Genomic DNA, 26,956 nt, shown 5'->3' with positions numbered 1-26,956 from the left:
GAGGAGGGACAGTCCACCGACAGGAGCGGGCAGAGGAGGGACAGAGGAGGGACAGAGGAGGGACAGTCCACCGACAGGAGTGGGCAGAGGGACAGAGGAGGGACGGCCCACCGACAGGAGTGGGCAGAGGAGGGACAGAGGAGGGACAGTCCACCGACAGGAGTGGGCAGAGGGACAGAGGAGGGACAGAGGAGGGACAGTCCACCGACAGGAGCGGGCAGAGGGACAGAGGAGGGACGGCCCACCGACAGGAGCGGGCAGAGGGACAGAGGAGGGACGGCCCACCGACAGGAGCGGGCAGAGGGACAGAGGGACAGAGGAGGGACAGCCCACCGACAGGAGCGGGCAGAGGGACAGAGGGACAGAGGAGGGACAGCCCACCGACAGGAGTGGGCAGAGGGACAGAGGAGGGACAGTCCACCGACAGGAGCGGGCAGAGGAGGGACAGAGGAGGGACAGAGGAGGGACAGCCCACCGACAGGAGCGGGCAGAGGGACAGAGGGACAGAGGAGGGACAGCCCACCGACAGGAGTGGGCAGAGGGACAGAGGAGGGACAGTCCACCGACAGGAGTGGGCAGAGGAGGGACAGAGGAGGGACAGAGGAGGGACAGCCCACCGACAGGAGCGGGCAGAGGGACAGAGGGACAGAGGAGGGACAGCCCACCGACAGGAGTGGGCAGAGGGACAGAGGAGGGACAGTCCACCGACAGGAGCGGGCAGAGGGACAGAGGAGGGACAGTCCACCGACAGGAGCGGGCAGAGGAGGGACAGAGGAGGGACAGAGGAGGGACAGTCCACCGACAGGAGCGGGCAGAGGGACAGAGGAGGGACAGTCCACCGACAGGAGCGGGCAGAGGGACAGAGGAGGGACAGTCCACCGACAGGAGCGGGCAGAGGGACAGAGGAGGGACGGCCCACCGACAGGAGCGGGCAGAGGGACAGAGGGACAGAGGAGGGACAGCCCACCGACAGGAGCGGGCAGAGGGACAGAGGGACAGAGGAGGGACAGCCCACCGACAGGAGTGGGCAGAGGAGGGACAGAGGGACAGAGGAGGGACAGTCCACCGACAGGAGCGGGCAGAGGGACAGAGGGACAGAGGAGGGACAGCCCACCGACAGGAGTGGGCAGAGGAGGGACAGAGGAGAGGACGTGCACACCGCTCCACCCAGCAGGCAGGACGCACCAGTAGCTAATTCTCACCGACCTGCAGACGAATGCTCAGCTGCCCAGGACGGCTAGAGAGCTCACCTACCATCTGGCCCTCAGCTCTCCTGGGTCCACCTGCTTAGCCACCTCCCATCAAAATATGGACCACGGGTCTGCACACTGGGTCCACGTTCATGAGGGCTTCAGGGGACGGCAGACAGTCGACCCAGAGGCTACCCACAGCGTCCAGGTTCGGGCGGCCTCCTCTCCTTACTCCAACATGCAGCGGCCACACGGCTGCCGAGGACAAGAATTCTGGGAGACAGAGTCCGGTCTCCTCAAGGGCACGGGGTTGCAGGACGCCCAGGCAGCGACCTCAGAAAGGTCTCGGAACGAGGACCACACACAGGCTCCATCCAGCCGCCGACTGGACACGGATGGCGGCCGTGTCCACGCAGGGCTCAGCGCGGAGGGGCTCAGGCAGAGAAAGACCAGGTGCCGGCCCCCCGGGAGCTCTGGGGCCAGGAAGACGGCTGTGGGCGGGTCTCGGGACCCAGCTTCTGGCTCTCCTGCAGCCCCTGCAGCCCTGGCCCCAAGCTGGGGGCTGACGAGGGACTGGGTCCCGCCGGCCGGAGTCCGCTGCAGCGGCTCAGGAGACGCATTCGGACCCTGCGTGCCTCTATCCGCACTTCTACACACACGGCCCTGCAACCCGGGGGCGCGCAGCCCCTGCCCGAGGGGCACCCAGAGCTATCCACAGAAATAACGCTTCTTTTTAAGGCATCCGATACAGTTCGATGGTGAACGAGTAGAAGAATCTTTGCATTAAGCTGAAAAGATACCTTGGAGCAGAACATGAAATCGAATACAATTTTAAAGGTAAAGCCCAAGATGTTAAAAGGCCACTTTGGGCCCTCCCGCCAAGACCCCAGGGGCACACGGTCACCCTCCCTTCCTGCAAGGCACAGACAGGAGACAGTTAACTGGTCTAGATGGTGACCGATGAGGACCGTATACATGGGCTCTCCTCCTTGCCTTCCTCCAACCTTAACCCCTAACCACGAAGAGCCGGGGGGAGGGGCTCCCACTAAACCCCAAGCCACGCAAACCGGCCCAGTGCGGAGGCCGCTGGCAGCGTCCGCCCTGGGCGGGCAGATTCCAAACCCGAGGCCCTGGGTGTTGCCGGTGTTTTAATTAGTCATCCAGGGCTGTTAAATCAGAGCTCGAGTTCCCAAGGAGCACCTGGTAGTTAGAACTCGTTACCAACTCCGGCCTCACTGTCCTCTAGGACTTCCACGCGGCTCTGTGCCCACAGGAGCACCCCCTGCACAGAGTTCGAGCCTGCAGGTGACCATGTGGAGGCCGCCCCAGGGCTGGGCACGGGGTGGGGGGCAGGGACGGAACACCACGTCCACCTACTGTCTACTCAGCTCCGACTCGCACAAAATGCCCAGCTTGTTTCAGGCTAAACGACCCGGGACGCCTGTCGTCCACGGCTCCCCCGCCGGTCAGACTCTGAAAGGGGGTGTCTGTCCACGTTTGCGAAGTCCTGCCTTTATGCCTCTTCAAGATCAGAAACGTCTGTGTCTCGGTTTCTCCCGTTTTTTTTGTTTTTTTTTTAAGTCATGTTCAACTGAGACACTGTTTCTATGTGAACTCATCTTGGGTGTGTGTGGTCGGGAGGGTGGGGCCGGGTGGCTTCGGGGTTCACTGAGCATCTGTGGGCCCCACATCTGCCGCCCTGGGTCTGAGCAGCCCCTCCGTGCGTCCCCGGCTCCCTGGCTGGCTGCTGGCACCTCGCATACCGATGTCATTAGGCACTGTCTGCCCCGGTCCTGCGTGCGCCCTGCCAGCGCGGTTCCCGGCACAGCCAGCTTCCCCGTCAGCGCGCACAAACCGGCGGCAGCCGCAGCCGGAAGCGGGCTGCCCACAAGCCCCACTTCTGGCTAGCTCTCTTCTAGGTAGGGCTGGAAAAGTCCCTGCAGGGGCCAACGCCAAAGTCTGAGACACGGGGGCGGCACTGACCTCTTGAAATGTCCTTGACTGGAAAGAGGGAGGGTGTGGGGCGCGGGGTGAGAGAGTGAGTGAGTGTGTGTGTGTGTGTGTGTGTGTGTGTGTGACAGGAGGAGGAGGAGAGGAAGTTGGATGGTATGATGCAAGTGCTAATCATTCTGAGAAGCGTTTCTTTCTTCCCAGGTTCAGTGCAGAGGCTGTTCTAAGAAAGACAACCCAGGGACCCAGAGATAAGTCTCAGTGCAGGGTTTTGTTTACTGTGGAAACAACGAACATTTACTGTTCAATCCCATGTTCCCCAGCCAGAGTAGAGGACGCAGTTGTTCCTGTTTTTCTTTGGGGGGGGTTAAGGGGAGATGAGGGTAAAAGAGTGTCATGGAGAGAAGAAGTGTCCAGGAAAGAGGGGCCTACAGCTTCTCCGCCCTTCAGAACCCCCTCGGAAGATGGCAAGGACTGTCCCTTCAACTCAAATGGCAACTGAGTTTCTACTTATCTTACCCAGCAAGGTGCCCAGGGGGCTTGCTTGTTCCTGAACGCCTGGGGGGTGCTGAGGGGACAGGAGTGAAGAGGGAGTGCTGACGGTGGACCCCATGTGTCCAGCACCCTCAGAGAACGCCCGGGAGGAGCAGGGGGAGGACGGAAGGGACTCCCGGACATTTCAGAGGCAGGAACAGAGGACACTCCAGCTTGGAACCATTCACCGCCCCCTCTTGTGAGTTCGGGCGATGATTTCCACTGACGGGGAAGAACCGTCTTCAGAGCTCCCCTTTCTGAGACCACGGCAAAGAGCAGAAGCAACCCCAGCATCTGGCTCTGGGTGAGAAGTGATGATATGATCACTAACCCTGCTTGGTGACTAGGCCACCACCGTCGATAGCATCTGTTATGCATGTTACTGAAAGCCCAGTTATGGAACTGGACCCCAGTGACAGTGTCAGTAGAGAGATCAGCCAGTCTGGGGTCTGCAAACGTTTGCAGAATCCTGCCTTCATATCTGTTTATATGGGGGGTGGGGGTGGGCGGTGAGCACCAAGGCTGGGCATAGGGCTTCCAGGGCCGTGGGATTGTTCCCCTTGCGGCTCTGATGCTGATCCGCTCACTGCAACACCAAGAGTGAACCCGAAGGTCAGCTGTGGTTTTCAGTTAGTAATAACGTATCTATGTTGCCTCATCAATTGTAACAAACTCACAGCAGTGATACCAAATGTTAACAATAGGGAAAGCCGGGGGTGGGGTGGGGGGGAATCTGGGAACTCCATACTTTTTGCTGGGTTTGTCTGTCAACCTAAAACCGCTGTAAAAAAAAAAAAGCTTAGTAATTAAAATACGTGAATGCCATACGTGGAATTTGTTGGCCAGCCCCAAATTCAAGGACTCAGTTCCTGACGTGTCAAAAGTACAGTGACCCCGAGTCACCCGCAGTACCCCTGGCTCGCAGACGCATTTCTGCAGTGGCCCGTGGTGTCACCGGGTCGGGAGGAGGAACAACGGTGGAGTCAGGCGCCGAGGCTTCGCGGCCGACGCCCGTCGCGGTTACAGGACGGCGAGGGAGGGAGCGAGATGCCAACCAGCCCAGGTCCCTGAATCGCCAGCTTTACGCTGACGGACGAGGCCAGTGCCCCCGGCCCAGGTGACAGGGCTGGTCTGGAGCAGCCGGCGGCCGGGTACTGAGCCCCATGTGCTCCACCCCCTCCTCCCTCCCTCCCTTCGGGTGCCATTCTAGATGCTTCTCTCCCCAGCACAGCTGCTGCCCAGCGTAGGTGGTGGTGGGGGCTCCCTTCGTGCGCTCAGAATGACATTACCCGGTTTCAAACAGGCCACGTTATGTAACCTTCAGCTGTGCTGGAACGGCCCCTGAGCCTCCCCGGACGCAGTGAGCGGCTGTGCTTGGACGATACCACGGAGCCAGGACGCCCGGGCCAGCAGGGAGGGACGGCCACACCCAGCTCTGAGGCCACCCCCTCGGGAAGCTGGCTGCAGAGCCACAGCCGGGCGGTCCCAGGCCTCTGCTGGACGGTGCCTGGCCCCGGGCACCTGGGGCTGTGCGGGAGGACGCGGGGGCCCAGGGGAGGGGCCTCAGGGGCAAGGAAGGCAGGCGGCCCAGGGGAGGGGCCACAGGGGCGAGGAAGGCAGGCGGCCCAGGGGAGGGGCCACAGGGGCGAGGAAGGCAGGCGGCCCAGGGGAGGGGCCACAGGGGCGAGGAAGGCAGGCGGCCCAGGGGAGGGGCCTCAGGGGCGAGGAAGGCAGGCGGCCCAGGGGAGGGGCCTCAGGGGCGAGGAAGGCAGGCGGCCCAGGGGAGGGGCCTCGGAAGGGCTGGTCAGGCCACCCTGCCCTTCTCCCGGGCTCACGGCATTGTTGGGCAACTTCCCCGGTGCCGTCCCCTAGCCGAGAAATCTACCAGAGCGTTCCCAGAGGTTCCTGGTGGCAGGTTGGCCTTTGCCACTGGTCTTCTCCTGCACTTTTCCTGATCCTGTGAGGTTTAAACTGTGATGTCCTATCACCTCTATAAAATAATGACTTTTGTCTATTTGATCTAAACCTAAACAGCTTTCTGAAGTTCTTTACTGCTGTTTCAGGGAAAAAAACTTCTTGGCGTTCATTTTTGAACACACAGGCACAGACATGCACGTGCACACTCACGGTACATGCACACACACGCATGCACACGCCTGCCTCACTATTTAGCCACCACACACACACACAGTTCCATCAGCGTCTGTCATCCCGTGGGCTTGCGTGTTGGAAAACGTCCCGACTGCAATGGTTTTATGTAAGGTCAGCCCGGCCTAGACACATACCAAGTGACAGGGAGATGCCATCTTTGTCACTGTCCCTGCAACTTCAGTAAGAGCTGAGGGGACGATCCGATCCCCAGCACTGCTGCTGACTTGACGGGGGTGGGAACAGTGGTCTAGACTCCCAGTTCCCGCAGGGGAATGAGGTCAGCGCCATGTGCAGGCTCCCCCATGTTCCTCAACCCTACCCCTGCGCCCACGTGACTGCCCTGTCCCCACTCTGACCCCAGTGGTGCCCCAGCCTGTTCCTGCAGGTCTTCCTGCTGCACCTCACCCTGCCCCTGGCACCGCGCCTTCCGGCCCACAAGCTCCCGCCCCCGGGAGAGCTGCTCTGGGCCGGGCGCTGGAGACCGTGTGGCGCCCTGGGGGTCAGTGCCTCTGCCACAGGGCGCACCGGGAGCTCCTGGGGGGAGCCTGAGAGCTGCGTGGCGCCCTGGGGGTCAGTGCCTCTGCTACAGGGCGCACCGGGAGCTCCTGGGGGTCAGTGCCTCTGCCACAGGGCGCACCGGGAGCTCCTGGGGGTCAGTGCCTCTGCCACAGGGCGCACCGGGAGCTCCTGGGGGTCAGTGCCTCTGCCACAGGGCGCACCGGGAGCTCCTGGGGGTCAGTGCCTCTGCCACAGGGCGCACCGGGAGCTCCTGGGGGTCAGTGCCTCTGCCACAGGGCGCACCGGGAGCTCCTGGGGGTCAGTGCCTCTGCCACAGGGCGCACCGGGAGCTCCTGGGGGTCAGTGCCTCTGCCACAGGGCGCACCGGGAGCTCCTGGGGGTCAGTGCCTCTGCCACAGGGCGCACCGAGAGCTCCTGGGGGTCAGTGCCTCTGCCACAGGGCGCACCGGGAGCTCCTGGGGGTCAGTGCCTCTGCCACAGGGCGCACCGGGAGCTCCTGGGGGTCAGTGCCTCTGCTACAGGGCGCACTGGGAGCTCCTGGGGGTCAGTGCCTCTGCCACAGGGCGCACCGGGAGCTCCTGGGGGTCAGTGCCTCTGCTACAGGGCGCACTGGGAGCTCCTGGGGGTCAGTGCCTCTGCCACAGGGCGCACCGGGAGCTCCTGGGGGTCAGTGCCTCTGCTACAGGGCGCACTGGGAGCTCCTGGGGGTCAGTGCCTCTGCCACAGGGCGCACCGGGAGCTCCTGGGGGAGCCTGAAGACCGCGTGGCACCTGGGGGTCAGTGCCTCTGCCACAGGGCGCACCGTGGCGCCCTGGGGGTCAGTGCCTCTGCCACAGGTGCACCGAGAGCTCCTGGGGGTCAGTGCCTCTGCCACAGGGCGCACCGTGGCGCCCTGGGGGTCAGTGCCTCTGCCACAGGCGCACCGGGAGCTCCTGGGGGGAGCCCGAAGACCGCGTCCACTCGCATCACCTCTGAATACCAGCCTGCAGCATCCCCTCACTCCGCCCGTCCCTGGGGACGTGCTGGTCGGCTGCATTCTGAAGAGACGTTCCCAGAATCCCGGACACATTACTTCACGCGCTCAAGCCTGTCAGGTTCCAAACACTGTCCAGGTGACTAAACACCGGCTGGCCACACACGGCTAGGAGCACATGACACGCCAGTCTGCTCTGAAAGACAGTCACTATTGACAGTCAAGAGGAGACGACGGTGTGAAGGCCGAGGAGCCGGCGTGGGGTCTGGGGTGGGGGCCGGAGGGGGCACAGGGGCCGCCTGTGGGTGTGCAGCTGGGGGGGAGGGGCTGGAGGCGGCAGAGGCACGGCAGGGAGACACAGCAGGGGGACACGGCAGGGGGACACAGCAGGGGGACACGGCAGGGGGACACGGCTGTGTGAGCAAACAGCTCCTGTGTGGACACAGCCAGGCCTAGCCTGCTCCCCACGTACATCCTCGACTGACCCCAGGGAGACTGTCTGGGTGTGAACCCCACCTCCACTGCCTGTCCTGATGGCTGCCAGCAGAGCCCACACTGCGCACAAGCCCGGGGCCCACACGTGGGGTGGCCTGACGCCCCGCACCCCGTTTCGGGGTGTTCACTCCTTCCGGGCAGACGGCCGCTCTGCTCCCCTCGCTGCGACAAACAGCGCCCGCCCGTCCTCCATGAAGGTCAGATGGGGGCTAGTGCGGAGGCGAGGGCGAACAGGCCCCCGGGCCTCGCCCCGCAGAATCAAGGAGGCCGCCCGTGAAGTGCGCAGCAGACGGTGACTTCATACCCTCCAGACCAGAGGGCAGAATGTGCTGGGAGCCTGGGTGGGGAGGCTCGGGCTTGGCAGCCGCCCCGTGCAGCTGCCACTGACACGAACTCGAGCTGAGTGCACGGACGGGGTGGGGCAGGGCGGGGGGCGCGGCCAGCGTGCTGACACTCTGTTTCCAGCCACCGGAACCGGTGCCAAGTCCCTGCTCTCTCTCCCTTCCGCCCACGTTCTTGAACTCTGCCCCGTGTCGGCTAACTGGAGAAAGCCTTCTGGGAGTCACGTCAGAGGGCAGCTCAGGCTCTCGGAGCCCGGGGACCCCGTGACCACGGCGGTGGCCTCCCAGGACCGGCGGGAGAGCTGACGAAAGCCCCACCAGGGCAGACGCCTCTCCTTCCCGGGAGCTCAGCGAGGCACCCCCTCCCCCGGATCCCAGGGCAAAGCCCACCACCCTGCACAGCTGCCAGGGAGCAGAGGCTTCCGCGGCACTGCCCCTGCCAGAGCCCGCCTGCCCGGGGTGGGAGAGCGCGCAGGCGGGAGAGGTGAGGGAGAGGGAGGGGCATGCCGCTGCCCTCTGCCCTCCTGGGCCCTCGCATCCTGCCCGCAGGGCCTCCCGATTTCTCGTGTCCTTAGGTTGAGCCCCGTGAGGGCTGTGTGAATTTCCACGTTCACTATCACGTTCCCTCCCGGCCGGGGGCTCGCTCTCGTCTGACTGGGACCCACGAGTGGCTCTGGGTCTCCCTGTCGGTCCCGAATCACCCCTCCGGCCCTCCCCTGGTTGGCCCTGGGCAGAAAGAGGCTATTGTCACTGTGGCTGGCGTCCGTCTGCAGATCAGACAGCGCCAGGCCCTCGCTCGGGCCGAGCAGGGCGCGAGACCTGGGCCAGCTCTTCTTTTAGACGGGAGGTCGTGACACGTAGGGTTTCACTTCCCATCGTGACCTCTGCCCCTGTTCGCACAACGCTTCCTGTGCCCACGTCTTATCAAACACGCCTTATCAGGTGCAGATAAAGGAGGCAGGAGGCCAGGCCTGGGGCTCCGCAGTGGGTGGGTGTCATCTGCTGATGGAGCTCGTTTGCTTGGAAAATGTGCCTGGGAGGCACAGTACTTTCAGGCCAAAGGCTTTCTGACATGAACGGAGGAGGGTTCTCAGCGATGCAGTCCAGGAATGCAGGCCCCTGAGCCCCCCCCCCGGCCCCCGGGAAAGAGAGCGCCCCACGGGGTTCCGCATGAGCCCCCCCATCCCCCGGGAAAAAGAGCGCCCCACGGGGTTCCGCATGAACCCCCCCATCCCCCGGGAAAGAGAGCGCCCCACGGGGTTCCGCATGAGCCCCCCCATCCCCCGGGAAAGAGAGCGCCCCACGGGGTTCCGCATGAGCCCCCCCCATCCCCCGGGAAAGAGAGCACCCCACGGGGTTCCGCATGAGCCCCCCCGTCCCCCGGGAAAGAGCACCCCACGGGGTTCCGCAATGACTGCTTGTGATTTGGAAAGTTGCTTCTTTGCCTTCGTATTCCTGGACAACTAGTGTCTCATGAGGTCAAGTGAACAAACACAAGATGGAACAAATGGGAAACTGCAGTGGATGGAAGTGTGTGGGTGTGTGTGCGTGTGCAGGAGAGGGAGAGGACTGCCCACTGTCGCCCTGTGAGAAAAAGCACCAGGCTTGAAGGATGACAGACCAGACGCTCTAACGCTAATTACCAGGGGGTTAGACCCATACCCGTGAGTCACTGGGCGTGCACGCCCAAGTCTGGCTGTGGTTCTGGTGAACTTGCCTTTCCCTCTAACTTGGACACCCCACTCTCCCCAGGGGTGGCCACTCAGGGACTGTCACCCCTGCTCCAAGCGCAGGTGAGGGCAGGGGAGTTGATCGGATGCTAGAAGTTGGCATCCCCAGATAGTTCGGACCCTCCCTTTGCCAGAGCCGTGCCCTGCTGCTCCTGAACCAAGTCGTTTGCTCCGGCAGCCGGTGAGGCGGGCGGGGAGCAGCGTGTGGTGTGGCTGCAGCGCGGAGAACGACTCCCTCGCACACACGGGCTCCCGTCTTGCTGATTTCTGCCCCAGCCAGTCAGCATCACCTGGGAGACCTCCTTCCCAAAACCCCTTCCCTGCCCCTGCGGTCTCCTTCTTCTGAGGTGGACAACAGAGTGTTGGGGGGGGGGGAGGGCACAGCAGCCAGGACAACCCGACGGGGCCACACCGCACACGCACGCGTGTCTGGACATCGCGGGCTGGGCTGGGACTGGCCAGATCTGGGTTCGAAGCTCACCTCCAGCACTTCCTAGCGGCTGACGCTGGGGGAGTTGTCTGCCTTCCCGGGCTTCGAGGTCCCGTATGTAAGACCCATATGTAAGCACCTATGGTGCTCTGATGGGGACCAGGTGGGATCACGCATGCCCAGCACTTCTTTATGTTAGTGCGTGCTGACTGAACACACCTGCAATGAGACCTATCACCCAGACCCCTCCTGAGACATGGTGGGGCAGGTTGTCCTGGGTCAGCTCACTGACCAGGTGAGCCGTCAGCTACCCTGCCATCCTGGAGAGCAGCAGGAGCCCGAGCTCCCAGGACAGCAGGGCCACCGTCCACCAGACCACCATCTCCCACGCAATCCACCCAGCAGGGCCACCGTCCACCGGACCACCGTCTCCCACGCAATCCACCCAGCAGAGCCACAGGCCACCGGACCACCGTCTCCCACGCAATCCACCCAGCAGGGCCACAGGCCACCGGACCACCGTCTCCCACGCAATCCACCCAGCAGGGCCACAGGCCACCGGACCACCGTCTCCCACGCAATCCACTCAGCAGGGCCACAGGTCACCGGACCACCGTCTCCCACGCAATCCACCCAGCAGGGCCACAGGCTACTGTCTCCCACGCAATCCACCCAGCAGGGCCACAGGCCACCGGACCACCGTCTCCCACGCAATCCACCCAGCAGGGCCACAGGCCACCGGACCACCATCTCCCACGCAATCCACTCAACAGGGCCACAGGCTACCGGGTCACCGTCTCCCACGCAATCCACCCAGCAGGGCCACAGGCCACCAGACCACCGTCTCCCATGCAATCCACCCAGCAGGGCCACAGGCCACCGGACCACCATCTCCCATGCAATCCACTCAACAGGGCCACAGGCTACCGGGTCACCGTCTCCCACGCAATCCACCCAGCAGGGCCACAGGCCACTGGACCACCGTCTCCCACACAATCCACTCAGCAGGGCCACAGGTCACCGGACCACCGTCTCCCACGCAACCCACCCAGCAGGGCCACAGGCCACCGGACCACCGTCCCCCACACTATCCACCCAGCAGGGCCACAGGCCACAGGCCACCATCCCCCACGCAATCCACCCAGCAGGGCCACAGGCCACTGTCTCCCACGCAATCCACCCAGCAGGGCCACAGGCCACTGGACCACCGTCCCCCACACTATCCACCCAGCAGGGCCACAGGCCACCGTCCCCCACGCAATCCACCCAGCAGGGCCACAGGCCACTGGACCACCGTCCCCCACGCAATCCACCCAGCAGGGCCACAGGCCACCGGACCACCTTCCCCCACGCAATCCACCCAGCAGGGCCACAGGCCACCGGACCACCGTCTCCCCACGCAATCCACCCAGCAGGAATCCGAACACGGGACTTATGCCGACGTGGCGTAACGCCCGGTCACAGACGTGACATCTGTTATTTCATTAGCAAAACAGGTGCCCTGTCACCTTTAGGTTCCTGTTGGGTCTTCTTTACCCACCTTCCTTCCTCATGCTTCTCAGGTTTCTAACTTTGAAGAGTCCCTTAAGTCTGCTTATCAAACTAAGGACTGGCTGTCCCCCTGAACTGGACTGTCTGCTGACCGCCACCTGCCCACTGCGGCACGTCACTTTCTCAGGCCAAGATACAGCTGATTTCCTGCTTGTGTCCAGTCTGTCTGACGGTGTGGCCTTCCCAGCCGCTGCTTGGACACTCAGACACAAACTCGCCTTGCAGCCGCTGCTTGGACACTCAGACACACGCTCGCCTTGCAGCTGGTGCTTGCAGAGAAGCCACACGGTGCAGCCGTGACTCATGAGAGGGTGTGTGGCACAGATGTCACTGCAGACACGGCGCTGTAGCTCCTGGTTCACAAAACCTCGCTGATGACAGAGGCTGTCACCAGCACTCTGCACGAGAGCACCAACGTTCGAGTGCCGACGGGGAAGGGACACTAAGGTTTCTTTTTCCTCTTGCCTTCAACTGCCAGGGTTCAGTGTGGTCCCTCTGTTGTCACACTGCCCCTAAAGGACAGCCCTGTCTGGGGCCTGAGTCAGTGCATCAGACGGTACCTCCTGTCCTGAGAGGCTGGAAGTTTTAGGGGGGAGGCTGAGCTTCCAGATGGCCAGGCCAGTCGTCGTGCCGCCTCCAGTTGGGGGGACAGGTCTACTGCCAACCCCAGTGTCACCATGATGGACTCTCACCCAGGACTCAGGGTCGCTCTTCCTGTCCCCTGAAGCCCTAGTCCCGGGCGGGGAACGTGAGTGGAGGACACCGTGTAACACATACGTGGAAGTCACACGTGTCACCCTGGCTCTGCCTCAACATTTATGGACTCTTCAAACTGTTACATTTCAGAGTGAGGGAGAGACAGAAAGAGAGAAGGGGGGAAGGGTGGGAAGCAGATGGGCGCCTCTCCTGTGTGCCCTGGCCGGGAATCAAACCCAGGACTTCCACACGCCGGGCCAACGCTCTACCACTGAGCCAACCGGCCAGGCCGGGGCCATTTTCTTTACCAAACCCAAAACCGACGTGAAGCTTTACTGACTGTAGAGGACTGACCAGGCACAGACGATCAGGACTCTGTCTCCTCAGCACTCACACTACCGCGAGGACGGACACGCCTCAGGTCACAACTGCGCCGTGTCCCGTCGGACTCACGACTGCGTGGCTCACGGACCGGCAGCCCCGCACCCTGGGAGCGGGCGGGTCGCGCCGAGCGCGGTCCCGAATTCCAGCAAGACCTCCAGACACTCATTCCCACGCCCGTTCCAACCGGAGAAGTGGGAACTCAGGCTTCCGGGAGCTCCCAGGCACAGACGGCACAGAGCCCCCGCCGGCCGTGGCGGGAGCGTTCCGGACTTCCCTCGCGAGCAGCCAGGAGCACAAATGGGGACACTCGGGACAGCCCTGACCTGCAGTTTCTGTTCCTGAGGAGCGTGACAGTCACATCTGCGTAGAGCACTGAAGACACATGAAGGACAGCCTGACCCGGCAGCGTCTCGGGACCCGGGGCACAGTCTGTGCTGTGCAGTCTCTGGCCCGATGCCCCGTCCGCACGGCCCCGAGACTCCCAGTGATGCGTCCTCACTGCACCACGTGCCCCTGAACGACTGAAGGGCTTTCAGAAACCACAGGTTTGGAAGGACAGCTGGCCCGGCCCGGGACCCCTGGCACACGTGCGGTGTCCCCACGAGGCCTTGAGAACAGCGCTGGGAAGACCTCCTGGGATGCGGTGGTCACGTCCCTGAGCAGTGAGAAGAGGCACCGGGGGCTCAGGTTCCTCCACACAGGACCCCTGACGACCAGCACGGCGTCCCCCTGACAGGCCAGGCTGGGCCAGGCCCGGACACAAGAGCTGGTCATGCCGAACGACCCCCGACAGCTCTCAGAGACCGGGTCTTGCTTAAGGCAAAACACCAAACCGAACAACCAACCAACCAACCAACCAGACAAACAAACACATCCGTTATCAGCAGAGAGGCCGGGCGCGGGGCGGGAGTCAGGCTGCGCAGGAAGAGACCCCGTGACGACCCAGCCAGTGACGTGTGCTACCCTCTCCACGCCGCAGCGTGTCCCCTTCACACGGGACGACACCGCCTGTCTGCTGCTGGTCACCCGAGAGGACACAGGGAGGCCCAGAGTCTGGCGTCCCGTCCGTGTCAAGGGCTCCGTGCACAGCAGAGGTGACAGCTCTGCCACGTGACGTCCCCCGGCCCGGCCCCGCCCGCCGGCCAAGGCCAGACCCCCGCGGCCGCGGCTCACCTTGATCATCTCCGCCACGTAGCTCTCGGGCCCCGTGTACTCCGTGGAGTCCTTGACCTTCACCAGCACGATGAAGCACAGGTAGTGCCACATGTTGTGCTCCTCCTGGATGTGCTCCTCGAAGGTGACTGTCTTGTTGTCAAACTTGTCTCTCTCCAAGCCTAAAACGACACAGGAAGGCCCCGGCCCGCAGTGAGCAGCCCTGTCCCCACGGAGGGCTGGGGTTCCACGCCCGTCTTGACGGAGAGCGGGCCGTCAGCGCGTGAACGCGTGCGCTGCGCGTCAGGGCCGGGCGCCCGGGGGGGACGCACACCTCTGCCACTCAGCGGTCGCAATTTGGTCTCCAGTGGCCCCGGAGGCCTGGTCAGGGGATGGCAAGACTGCCGCTCGCTCAGGAAGGCTCGGGTGACACGTTCGTGCAGAGCAGGCAACCAGAGAACGCGAGGTCCTCTCGCCCCGGGGGATGCCAACCCGGAGACAGGTTAAAGGGTCATGGAGGAGACGGGGTAAGGACACAGAGTGTTAAACCTGTCCTGAACTCCGGCTGGTGAGTCTCTATTCCATGGAGGCCTCATGAAGCCGGCTCCTCGGGTGTCTCTGAGCACGTAAATACACGAATACACGGAGGACCACGGAGCCCGAGTGCTCACAGCACAGCGCGGGGAGGGAGGGGACAGAGTCAGCGCAGGGACGCTGAACGGCCACGAGAGGGCCCAGTCCGACCCACCCCGTCCCGCACGGAGAAAGAGATGCGTGCGGACACACATGGACATACGGACACGGACCCTCTAAACCTGTGCTCCACGAGCCGACAGGAGGGAGCACACCTGGCACCAGATCTTGGCTTCTAGATGCCATTCTCATCCAGAGACCAGGGCCGCCGGGTTCTCTCCTACAGACCAGGGCTGCTGGGTTCTCTCCCAGAGACCAGGGCCGCCGGGTTCTCTCCTACAGACCAGGGCCGCCGGGTTCTCTCCTACAGGCCAGGGCCGCCGGGTTCTCCCCTACAGGCCAGGGCCGCCGGGTTCTCTCCTACAGACCAGGGCTGCTGGGTTCTCTCCCAGAGACCAGGGCCGCCGGGTTCTCCCCTACAGGCCAGGGCCGCCGGGTTCTCTCCCAGAGACCAGGGCCGCCGGGTTCTCTCCTACAGACCAGGGCCGCCGGGTTCTCTCCCAGAGACCAGGGCCGCCGGGTTCTCTCCTACAGACCAGGGCCGCCGGGTTCTCTCCCAGAGACCAGGGCCGCCGGGTTCTCTCCTACAGACCAGGGCTGCTGGGTTCTCTCCCAGAGACCAGGGCCGCCGGGTTCTCTCCTACAGACCAGGGCTGCTGGGTTCTCTCCCAGAGGCCAGGGCCACCGGGTTCTCTCCTACAGGCCAGGGCCGCCGGGTTCTCTCCTACAGGCCAGGGCCGCCGGGTTCTCTCCTACAGGCCAGGGCCGCCGGGTTCTCTCCTACAGGCCAGGGCCGCCGGGTTCTCTCCTACAGACCAGGGCCGCTGGGTTCTCTCCCAGAGACCAGGGCCGCCGGGTTCTCTCCTACAGGCCAGGGCCGCCGGGTTCTCCCCTACAGGCCAGGGCCGCCGGGTTCTCTCCTACAGACCAGGGCCGCCGGGTTCTCTCCTACAGACCAGGGCCGCCGGGTTCTCTCCCAGAGACCAGGGCCGCCGGGTTCTCTCCTACAGACCAGGGCCGCCGGGTTCTCTCCTACAGACCAGGGCCGCCGGGTTCTCTCCCAGAGACCAGGGCCGCCGGGTTCTCTCCTACAGACCAGGGCCGCCGGGTTCTCTCCCAGAGACCAGGGCCGCCGGGTTCTCTCCTACAGGCCAGGGCTGCTGGGTTCTCTCCTACAGACCAGGGCCGCCGGGTTCTCTCCTACAGACCAGGGCCGCCGGGTTCTCTCCCAGAGACCAGGGCCGCCGGGTTCTCCCCTACATGCCAGGGCCGCCGGGTTCTCTCCTACAGACCAGGGCCGCCGGGTTCTCTCCCAGAGACCAGGGCCGCCGGGTTCTCTCCTACAGGCCAGGGCCGCCGGGTTCTCCCCTACAGGCCAGGGCCGCCGGGTTCTCCCCTACAGACCAGGGCCGCCGGGTTCTCTCCCAGAGACCAGGGCCGCCGGGTTCTCCCCTACAGGCCAGGGCCGCCGGGTTCTCCCCTACAGACCAGGGCCGCCGGGTTCTCTCCCAGAGACCAGGGCCGCCGGGTTCTCTCCTACAGACCAGGGCCGCCGGGTTCTCTCCCAGAGACCAGGGCCGCCGGGTTCTCTCCTACAGGCCAGGGCCGCCGGGTTCTCTCCCAGAGACCAGGGCCGCCGGGTTCTCTCCCAGAGACCAGGGCCGCCGGATTCTCCCCTACAGGCCAGGGCCGCCGGGTTCTCCCCTACAGGCCAGGGCCGCCGGGTTCTCCCCTACAGACCAGGGCCGCCGGGTTCTCTCCTACAGACCAGGGCCGCCGGGTTCTCTCCCAGAGACCAGGGCCGCTGGGTTCTCTCCTACAGACCAGGGCCGCCGGGTTCTCTCCCAGAGGCCAGGGCCGCTGGGTTCTCGTGGCCACAGCAGGCCGGGCCGGGGGTGGTCCTGGCAAGCGTGAGCCTGGCTCGCCTCGGGGCAGCACATCGAACACAACGGCCACGGGACAGAGCCCGGCAGTCAGCGGGTGGGGGCTCCCCCTGGACTGCGCTGGGGCAACCTGAACTTCGCTACAGACAACAACGTCAAAGGTGGCAACTCACCGAATAAAAGAAAAACCCATGGATCCATGTTGTTACAGAGACAAACACAGGAATACACAGATGGGAGGGGGAGAGAAGAGAAAGTTACTTTTCAAAATAAAAAGCCAAGAAACGTAGAAGAACAATGAGACAAACCCTCCTTTGGTGACCACTAGAGTGATATATAGATTGAGACAGGAATCAGCAGCGGTGCTAGAGTGAGCGAGTTCACGCTTAATGTGAGGAATAAGATATTTACGTGGTCTCGAAGCACCTGCCCACAAAACAGCTCTTCGTTGCAAAGAGAAACAAGTTAACTTTATAGCGGGGAAGAAAGCTCAGCGATCCCCCTAACCGAGGGAGCAGATAATACGACCCGTCGTGAGCGAACCGGCCCCCTCGGCCTCCGGAGGTCACACACTTCTGTGACCCTGTGAAAAAATGCGACCAGCTGGCCCCTGAGGACTCGTCACACACCCAGACGGAGGGGCGGTCTGCAAGGCAGCTGACCTACATTCTTCAGAAGTGTCAGGGGAGGCTGGAGAGGCAGGACGTGACCGGCACGTGACCGGGGACTTGGATTTGCTGGAAAGGACATTGCTGGGAGAAAGGGTGAGGTCTGAGTAAGGTCTGCAGATTAGATACCGGGACGGGATTTTCTTTGTTGATTTTCCAATTCTGGTGATTCTATGGTAAGTAGGTGCGAGAAGGTTCTTGCTCTTAGGGAACACCGTACTGAAATAATTAGGGATATAGGGACATTGTATCAGATAGCCTCCAACTATTCAGAAAAACAGTACATTTGTGAATACAACAACTAAGGTAAAATATTCATATTGGAGGAGTTTGGGTGAACAGTATATAGAAATACTTTGTGCTACTATGATTTTTCTTTTTTTTTTTTTTTTTTTTCATTTTTCTGAAGCTGGAAACAGGGAGAGACAGTCAGACAGACTCCCGCATGCGCCCGACCGGGATCCACCCGGCACGCCCACCATGGGGCGGCGCTCTGCCCACCAGGGGGCGATGCTCTGCCCATCCTGGGCGTCGCCATATTGCGACCAGAGCCACTCTAGCGCCTGGGGCAGAGGCCGAGGAGCCATCCCCAGCGCCCGGGCCATCTTTGCTCCAATGGAGCCTTGGCTGCGGGAGGGGAAGAGAGAGACAGAGAGGAAAGCGCGGCGGAGGGGTGGAGAAGCAAATGGGCGCTTCTCCTGTGTGCCCTGGCCGGGAATCGAACCCGGGTCCTCCGCACACTAGGCCGACGCTCTACCGCTGAGCCAACCGGCCAGGGCGCTACTATGATTTTTCTATAGCTCTGGAAATGATTTCAAACAAAATGCTTTAAAAGCTTGTAAAGGAAGCAAAAAAACTAAGTTTTTAAGTGGCAAAACGCTCGTTTTTGAGCACACATCTATATGTGCAGTAACTGTGTTACGAAGAATCCTGCAGCGATCCCTGAGCCGCCAGACTCCTGCATCGTCAGCGCTCGCTGACACGTCCGTCCCCGAAGCCGCTGGAGATGACGTTTCCGGTACGTCAAACGCCTCTCCTCGGGGGTGTCATGGCGTGTCACCTGCACCGTGCAGGCCCTAGCCCAGGAGGGCACACAGACAGGCTCTCCTAAGCCCCACCACAGGGCAGAGAAGCTCACGTCACTGTACACGTCACAGAGGAGCCACACAGGTTCAGAGAAGTGACTTAGGTGAGGGGACCTGGCTGGTCTGCAGCAGAAGCTCACTCAGAGACCAGGCCTGACTCCCGAGCCCAAGCTCTGCACTCGGCACGCGTGTGCGCTGGGGGGGCCCCCTCTGCACACGGCACACAGGCGCGCTGGGGGGGCCCCCTCTGCACACGGCACACAGGCGCGCTGGGGGGGCCCCCTCTGCACACGGCGCCCGACACCGTCGGGGCTGAAGACCTGCAGGCTGGCTCCGGGCGACCTCCAGTCCAGCCCCGTGGGGCCAAGGGACACCCCGAGATGCGTTCAAGTCACGTGTGACCACACAGCTCCTCCCCGAGGCCCCGCTCCTTCCGACAGGCTGGCCACGGCCGCACCAGGCCCCCCGGCACCCCGAGGCAGAGGGGGACGTCCAACGCCAAGGCAGCCTGGCAGCAGCACTCACCGCAGATGAAGCACGTGGTCTTTAAGATCTCCTCCTTCTTCTGCTTCTCGCTCCTCAGGTCCGCGAAGGTGTCGATGATGACCCCGAAAATGAGGTTCAGGACGATGATGATGACCATGAAGAAAAACAGGAGGTCGTAGATGACCCGGGCGGCGAAGAGGGGCTCCTGGAACAGGGGTCTCGGTCAGGCAGCCGCCCCACCGCCCCCGGTCAGCAGGGGCTGGGCAGCGGGACGGGGACCCGGACCCTCACCACCACCCACCAGCCTTCTCTGGCAAAACTCTCACAGCCAGGACTGGCTCTCCTTCACCCCCGCGTCTGAGCGTGACCCGTGTGGGCACAGCCAGCGCTGCCTCTCCTTCACCCCCGCGTCTGAGCGTGACCCGTGTGGGCACAGCCAGGGCTGCCTCTCCTTCACACCCGCGTCTGAGCGTGACCCGGGTGGGCACAGCCAGGACCGCCTCTCCTTCACACCCGCGTCTGAGCGTGAATCCTCCCGGCGCCCCGGGACCCGTGTGGGCACAGCCAGGACTGCCTCTCCTTCACCCCCGCGTCTGAGCGTGAATCCTCCCGGCGCCCCGGGACCCGTGTGGGCACAGCCAGGACTGCCTCTCCTTCACCCCCGCGTCTGAGCGTGAATCCTCCCGGCGCCCCGGGACCCGTGTGGGCACAGCCAGGACCGCCTCTCCTTCACCCCCGCGTCTGAGCGTGACCCGGGTGGGCACAGCCAGGACCGCCTCTCCTTCACCCCCGCGTCTGAGCGTGAATCCTCCCGGCGCCCCGGGACCCGTGTGGGCACAGCCAGGACCGCCTCTCCTTCACCCCCGCGTCTGAGCGTGAATCCTCCCGGCGCCCCGGGACCTGTGTGGGCACAGCCAGGGCTGCCTCTCCTTCACCCCCGCATCCGAGTGTGAATCCTCCCGGTGCCCCGGGACCCATGTGGGCACAGCCAGGACTGCCTCTCCTTCACACCCGCGTCTGAGCGTGAATCCTCCCGGCGCCCTGGGACCCGTCTGGGTGGGGACCTCCGCAGAGCCAAGGGGCTGTGGAGGCGGGTCCTCCGGGCGGCCCAGACCCAACCAAAGGGCACAGTCACCTACGTGTGCCTGGAGGCACTGGTCCCCTTGCAGGGCCTCGGGGTGTCCACTGGAGGAGCGAGCCCCGAGCAGCTGGCCCTGCCCGTCCACGCGTCACCGCCCCCAGGCTGCCCGCATGGCTTCTGTCTGTGCCCCAGCCCGCCGCCCGCCGGCCCTCTGGCCCCCGGGGAGGCAGCCACCTCTTTGGACGGCTTCCTGAGCACGTCGCCCACGCCGCCCCCGCTGCGCAGCCCGTGGCTCAGCACGGTGACGATGCACATCAGCAGGGTCTCGCAGGTGTGCTCCTCGTCCTGCTCCGTCCCCTCGGCGGGGAGCAGCTCTGTCGGCACCGTGGCAGGACGGGAGGAACGAGAAAGAACACAGGAAGACTCAGGTGTCACAGGCTTCCTTTGCTGGAGCCGCATGGGGCAGCTCTGTCCTCCTGACGACCCCCCACCCCCCGCTTATGTCTCCAGCCGGCCACGTCAGAACAGCCCTTCCTACCGTTAAATCTAAACCACGCCCTGCTTGCCGGGAGGGCTCAGCCCAGCAGCAGGCGCTAGCGGATCCTGGGGACAAACTGCTCTCGGAGGAGGCTGCCCCATCTCACCGGGCTTGGGAGGAGGACCCAGGCCCTCTGCCTTTGCTCTTCCCTCCAGCCGCAGTGAGAAGGGCCTTGCTACACCCGTATCTCAGCATGTCACTGCCCTTCCAACAGCTTCCGATCTTCCTCTGGATGAAATTTAACCTCCTTCGCCTGACAGGTAAGACTCTTGTGATCGGGCCCTTCGCCAAACCTCTCTGGCTTCCTTTCTTGCTTTTCTACATAAACTTGCTGCGTCCTACCCTCCAGTCTTTACACAAGCTGTTCCCTGTAACGGCAACGCCCAGGCCTCCGTCTTCGCCCGCGAGTCCGCTGTCGGGGTAGCCCCACCCCCTGGCGATACCCGGAGTGCCCGTGAGGCTGGGCGCCCGTCCTCTGTATCCGTCCTGACTGCCAGCAGTTAGCAGCGCTCCGGTCACCAGACTGCCGGCTGCCCCCTCCACTGTACGACTGTATCTCGAGTGCCACACAGGCCCTGGCCAACAGTGGGCACTCAGGAAACCCTGGCTGAGTCAGGGACGCTGATCTCTTCTTCCCACGGGGCCTTATTTCCCTCCGTCCCCCTCCGCTCTCCCGGACTTTCCCCCCGTGGCCACTGGCCTCACTTCTGGGCAGAGCCTGTGCTTTCCTCTGACCCCAACATCCCGGGCACCGCCCGCGCCTCTGGAGGGGCCTGGCTCCGGCGTGGGCTTCCGGCTACGAGGTCCTACCTTCTTTGGGTGCAGGAGAGGAGCAGTTCTCCCCGGTGCCCACTCTGCACACGTCCGAGTACAGGAACTCGCTGGCCAAGCTCTCGCTGGCTTCTGGGAGAGAGGAGGACATTTTACGACCGTCAGTCTTGTAGCAGACGGATTACCCTATAACCCTGTGTACAGATTCATAGTAGAGCTGCAATTTCCGCTCCCGCCGGGTGACCTGGGTGGGAGAGAAGCCGGGCTGGCAACTCCTGGAGGCTTGCTGGAAACCTCGCACTTCGACAGCACACCTGGGCAACCCTCAAGACCAGCAGCCGACGCCCTGACAGACACAACTGCGCGCGCAGGCTCCAGGCAGGCGGCTCACGCCACGTCGGCACCAGGACCGCCAGGACGTCCCAGGTTGGACTGGCACGGCCCGGACCTAGAGGGGCTGCAGTGAATGCCATTCTGTGCCCCCTGGAGACTGCCGAGGAGACATGGAGCCTCTGGGAGGCAGAAAAGGCTGCCTGGCTTCCTCTCAGCCATCCCGGTTGGCCCCTCGGAGGCGGCTGCCTGGCGACCCGAGGGAAAACCGGGCCTATTCTGTGTCACCGTGTGGAAAACTTTAACCGAGGGAAGAGTGCGCTCGGGAGCTACACTCAAAGTTCGTGACCATTTCTTTTTCGTTCTCAGAACGGGGAATCTCCTCTGTTCATGCCGCATGTGGGACGACACAAGGTCACGGCACACGGGCGCGGAGGAGGAGAGCCCCGGCGAGAGCTGCCGCCACCGCTCCGGGCCGTATTCGTCCCCGGTCTGAGGGACGCACGTGAACCTTGTCCTGAACGGAAAGCGCACGTGGCCCACGGCAGTCACTCTGCAGGGCCCTGCCACACCGCGTGGATGTGGGTCCACGAAGGTCTCTGAGACGCCCGACATCTGCGGGGGCCGCCGGCCGCCAGCCAAGCACCCTGGCCTGCAGACGCTCCCCACCCCCTCGGCATGGACACCCGTCTACTCCCGGCCGCTCCCGAGCGCAGTCAGCAGGCTCTCCCTCCAGGAGAGGTTCCTCGAGGCAGACTCCCTCAGCCGAGGGATGCAGATGCCATGTCTTACGTGTGTGTGTGTGTGTGTGTGTGTGTGTGTGTGGTCAGATTGTCTCACCTTTTAAAACATGACTGTAGCGAATCCACTCAGAGGAAGGTCAGGACACTCACGCTCACGCTGAGCACCTGGCACGCCCCCCTCCCCGTGAACACAATGAGAGCGAAGCCTGCATTCAAAATCCGTACCCCACTGCTCAAGTCCTCGTTTTCTTCGGTTCGGTGACCACCAGGAAGCACTCTCCCGACAGAGCCCACACCCACCTGGAAGGGCGGTCTCGTTGGGCAGCCGGTCGACCTCCAGGATGAAGTCGTCCTTGAAGAAGAGGTAGCCCACGATGGAGAACAGGTAGACCAGGATCAGAGCCAGCACCGCCGTCAGGATGATGGACCGGCCGTTGCGGGTGACGCTCTTGATGACGTTAAGCAGAGTCTCTTCTCTGTACACCAGATCGAAGAGCTTTAAAACAAACACAGAGGAGATGATGGGGCCCCTTGGAGACACCCCTCCATAGAGGAGCACCCACATCCCACGATGGAAATTGGATTTACAGGGAAGTCACCCTTTTAGAAACTCGAAAGCATCACACGGTTGTCCGTTCACCTGACACGTGCCCATCGTCACGGTGAAAAATGAGATGGAAAAAATAAACCGAGAAGGCGGTGGGCAGGGGACGACAGGGATTCCAGGGGGGCCACAGACATCCCAGTTTAGAGGTCCCCGAAATAGAGAAAGTCCAGGGTCATCCCAGCGAGTTTCAGACAGAGAAAGGGGTGAGGGCCCTGCTGTGTGTTCCTTTAGGGGGTGTTTCCTGAGCTTCTCCTAAGGGCCACTGTGGAGACAGGATGAGGCGAGTCCCGTCCTCACTCTCCGGCAGCTGAGAGGCAGCAGGGGCTCTGCAGTTAGAGGTTCAAATCTTAGCTCACCTACTTGCTGCCATGAGGACCCTGGGCTGGGGACACCCCCCCCCAGCCTCAGTTTCCTCACTTGCAGACTGGAGGACAGAGTTATTGTGAAGAATAAACAGACACTATATGTAGATAGTACTCAGCATATAGTCACACTGACACGCTCAGTAAGTACACAATCAACGGTCACTATTAACTTCCTGGTCAGGAGACTGGGCCAAGGTCACACGGAGACTCCGTGGCTGGGACACACCAGGAAGCCTGCACCCTTCCTACACCCTCGCGGGGACATGGGGCTTGCCCTCCGCTAGGGGACCCGGTCTTGGCAAGAAGGTGGCTTCAGGAGAGGCAGAGGGGGCACCTGTAGGTCCCCATGGGCACGGGGACAGTGGCTGGCGGAGAGAGCCAGGAGGGGGGCTCAAGGCGGCTATTCTCGCCCTAGTTTCTATCCGGCCTCGGCGCCAACACCGGATCTGGAAGGTACCGCCCCGCCGCGGCTCCGGCACAGCCAAGCACGTCAGGGGACAGGGCTCTCCGTCCTGGCTCTGCTTGCGAGATGTGGATGGAGCCACGGAGCCTCCCTCCCTGGACCTAAGTCTCCCCATCTGTAGAACTGTGGACCGAGCTGGCTGACCACCTCACTCCCCTGTCCCCCCAGTTACTTCCAACGAAGAATTTTATAACCGAGTTCACTTTCTGGTCCATGGGCCCTCTGCCTCCTGTGCCCTGACCCGTGGGAAGGGTGCCGGGCAGAGTTGGAGACTTAAAAGGAAGCGAGGAAGAGCTTTCGTCCCTAGACGAGTGTTCCAAAGGCTAATGTCAGCGTGGGATAAACATTCCCCAGCCAGTGACAGCGAGTTAAAGGGACGGCTCCTGTCAGCGTGGGATAAACATTCCCCAGCCAGTGACAGCGAGTTAAAGGGACAGCTCCTGTGGCTCAGAACTCAGGGAGCGCACGGCCCCCAGATCAGGGCAGTGGCTTCCCCTCACTCACTACAACTTCTGACGCAAAAGCAACAGACATGCAGGACTTTACGGAAGAAAAGTTTTCTTTCCAAGGAGAAAATTTCACGTGCCATGGGTGGAGAAAACTCTGAAATCACAGAAAGGCACAAGGAAGAACAAACCTTGCTAGCAACCTCACTCCCTACAGAGACATCCAACTCAACCAGTTACTATTCCCTTCTAGCCTCATTAGGACGCCTGTAAAAAGAGAAAGTCACGGCATATGCAGGTTGACAGAAATATTATGCCATCACCCGTGAGCCATCCCGAGTGTTTTCGTGTCAAAAAACGATCACCTGTATTTTTCACTAGATGGAAAAGCCAGAGTCGATTTAACCCTATCGTTTTCTTTCTGAGAGAGCCCCGTGTTTCCGATTGCACGTCGTTAGAAATGACGCCAAGGTGAACACCTCTGCACGTGCCCGTACACACACCTTGTCCAGTCAGTTCCTGGTGAGTTTCCAGATGGAATGTGGGTCAAACGTTGTCATGGAAACAGACATTGTCCCACCGCCCCCCGGAAGGCTGTCCCCACTGTCCCCCAACACCGCACCACACCACACCGCACGGCACGGCAGAGAGAGACCCGGGCCGGTGTCCACCGCGCTCTCTAGACCTGGACACGACCATGCATCCGAAGCTGGGCAAATGTCACAGGACAATGGGGATCGGCCATCGTCTCTGTGAGCCTCTTTGTTTAGCATCAGGGACGAGCATGTCCCCAGGTCTTCTGTCCATCTGTCCGCGTCTCCTCCTGTTACCTGTCCCCCCTTCTCCCCTTGGGGTCTGCTACTTCTCTGAGGACACGGAGCGTGCGAGCAGGCTTGGGGCCCGGCTCGGCCATCCCGGGTCCCCAGCCTTCAAGCGGGACTGGGTCACCTCCTCTCCCCCTCCCTTCCCGGCTTGCCGGTGTGGAGCCTTCAGGCCCAGGGACAGGCGGGTGCCCCCGGGGGCCTCCCTGGAGTTCAGGCTCTTCTTATTTGTGGAGTGGTCTGAACGGTTCCATAACTGTGTCTGCGGTTCTCAGCACACGCGTCAACACTGCAGCTGACACCAAAAGAGACCTCTCCCGGCAGGTCACGGGCGAGTCAAGACTCAGCGCCAGGAAACCAGAAACACCGCCGGGAGGTGCGCGGCCGCAGTCGCGCTTGACCCAGTTCAGTTTTGCAGAAAGTGAGCTGAGCTCAGGCAGCAGCGCGGAAGCCCCAGGTCTGTCCCATCCGTGAGGGGGGGCTGGACCTGAGAGCAGCAGCAGGCGCCGCCGCCACGGGAAACCCCGCTCCACGAAGCAGGGGCTTTCTCACCGCCCAGGCCGTGCAGAGACGCTCAGCAGGGGAGCCGGTGGACCTGAGCTGCCACCCGTCTCCACCCCCTGCTCTCTGGGCGTCTCCGGGCAAGCTCCCCAAACCTCCCCCGAGCCTCTGTTCCACCGTCTGTGACACCGGCTGTCGTCGGCCCCCAGGGAGCTGGAGGGAGCGCTCACAGGCGTCCACCGTGGACCCCGAGCCGCGGTCCACACTGAGCTCTGGGGCCGCGAGGCCCGCGGGCGCAGGACAACGCGCTTGTCTCCCCGTGGCGTCTCCCGCACCTGGCGCCACCAGTGACCCAGAGAGAGGGACTCACATGGACAGGAAAGACGACGGAGCCAGCTGGAGGCGGGCGGCAGGAGAAGTCACGCTCTCCCGGGGAGAGGGGGCACTGTCTGCGGCCGTCCCTCCCGGGGGGTCGGGGGGACGGGGACGGGACAGACCGCACACCGGACTCGGCTGCCTCCTGCTGAGGGGAACGGGACTTGTCTGGACGGTGGACGGAGGTCCTCCTGCCTCGCAAACAGGAACCCCATTGAGGGACGTTGAGTGTGGGACACGAGGAGTCTGAGAAATACGCTGAGCCCTACACAGTGACCAGAAGAGGCCACCGACGAGGTCCCAGGTGCATCCAGAGACCCCTCTATCTTCAACCTCATGGTCCAGCCAGAGCTACCTGAACACGAGAGAAAGGAACCCACTCCTCTCCGCCTGCCAACGCCCGCCGCTGAGGACCGAGCCTACGCTGCTGGCCCGGGCGGTGGCTTCCGTGGGACCGCGGGGGAAAAGGGCACACGCCGCGCTCAGCATGCAGGTGACCCCGACACGCACGCTCAGCATGCAGGTGACCCCGACACGCACGCTCAGCATGCAGGTGACCCCGACACGCATGCTCAGCACCCGGCGACAGCCCTGCTGGGAGCTACCGCGTGCCCCTCGTTCTGCAGTCGGGGAAACCGAGGTACGAAAGAGCGCAGGAGCAGCCTGCAGACCACCCCGTGGACAGCGCCCGCCCGAGGAGCTCTCCGTCCTCTTCCTTCTGCAAGTCACTGTCTCTTATCCCCGCCGACACACGGCTCCTCTCTGCCCCTCACGGGGGGTCTGGCTTGCAGCCCGGCCCGCGCCAGACCTCCAGTCACCTGACGCGGGCACAAGGAAACGGAGCCTGCAGGTCGAGCTTCCCTCAAGTGACGGGAGAGGGCGCATCCACGTTTGGTCTGGAATTTAAACACCTGCTCAGGGGGAAGGAGCTGGAACCAGCTCGTGTTATAGACGATCAGGACGTGAACTCCTCGGCTCAGACCGGAACAAGGCAGCTTGTATTG

At 62.9% G+C, this 26,956-nt stretch overlaps 1 protein-coding gene across 1 annotated transcript in view; it reads right to left on the bottom strand.

Moving 5' to 3' along the window:
- The window catches only part of ITPR1 (inositol 1,4,5-trisphosphate receptor type 1), a 307,579-nt gene that overhangs the window by 13,842 nt on the left and 266,781 nt on the right, over window positions 1-26,956 (bottom strand). Inside the window, exons 55-59 of the mRNA XM_066351689.1 lie at window positions 22,675-22,870; window positions 21,341-21,433; window positions 20,227-20,366; window positions 18,951-19,116; window positions 14,118-14,278 (exon numbers count right to left, since the gene is read on the bottom strand). Of these exons, the coding sequence (XP_066207786.1) occupies window positions 14,118-14,278; window positions 18,951-19,116; window positions 20,227-20,366; window positions 21,341-21,433; window positions 22,675-22,870 (756 nt within the window). The remainder of the gene's footprint in view (window positions 1-14,117; window positions 14,279-18,950; window positions 19,117-20,226; window positions 20,367-21,340; window positions 21,434-22,674; window positions 22,871-26,956) is intronic.

Source organism: Saccopteryx leptura, chromosome 10 (genome assembly GCF_036850995.1).
Source record: "Saccopteryx leptura isolate mSacLep1 chromosome 10, mSacLep1_pri_phased_curated, whole genome shotgun sequence".
Lineage (NCBI taxonomy): Eukaryota > Metazoa > Chordata > Mammalia > Chiroptera > Emballonuridae > Saccopteryx > Saccopteryx leptura.
Note: the sequence above shows the minus strand (reverse complement) of the source record. Positions and strands in the feature narration are given on the sequence as shown.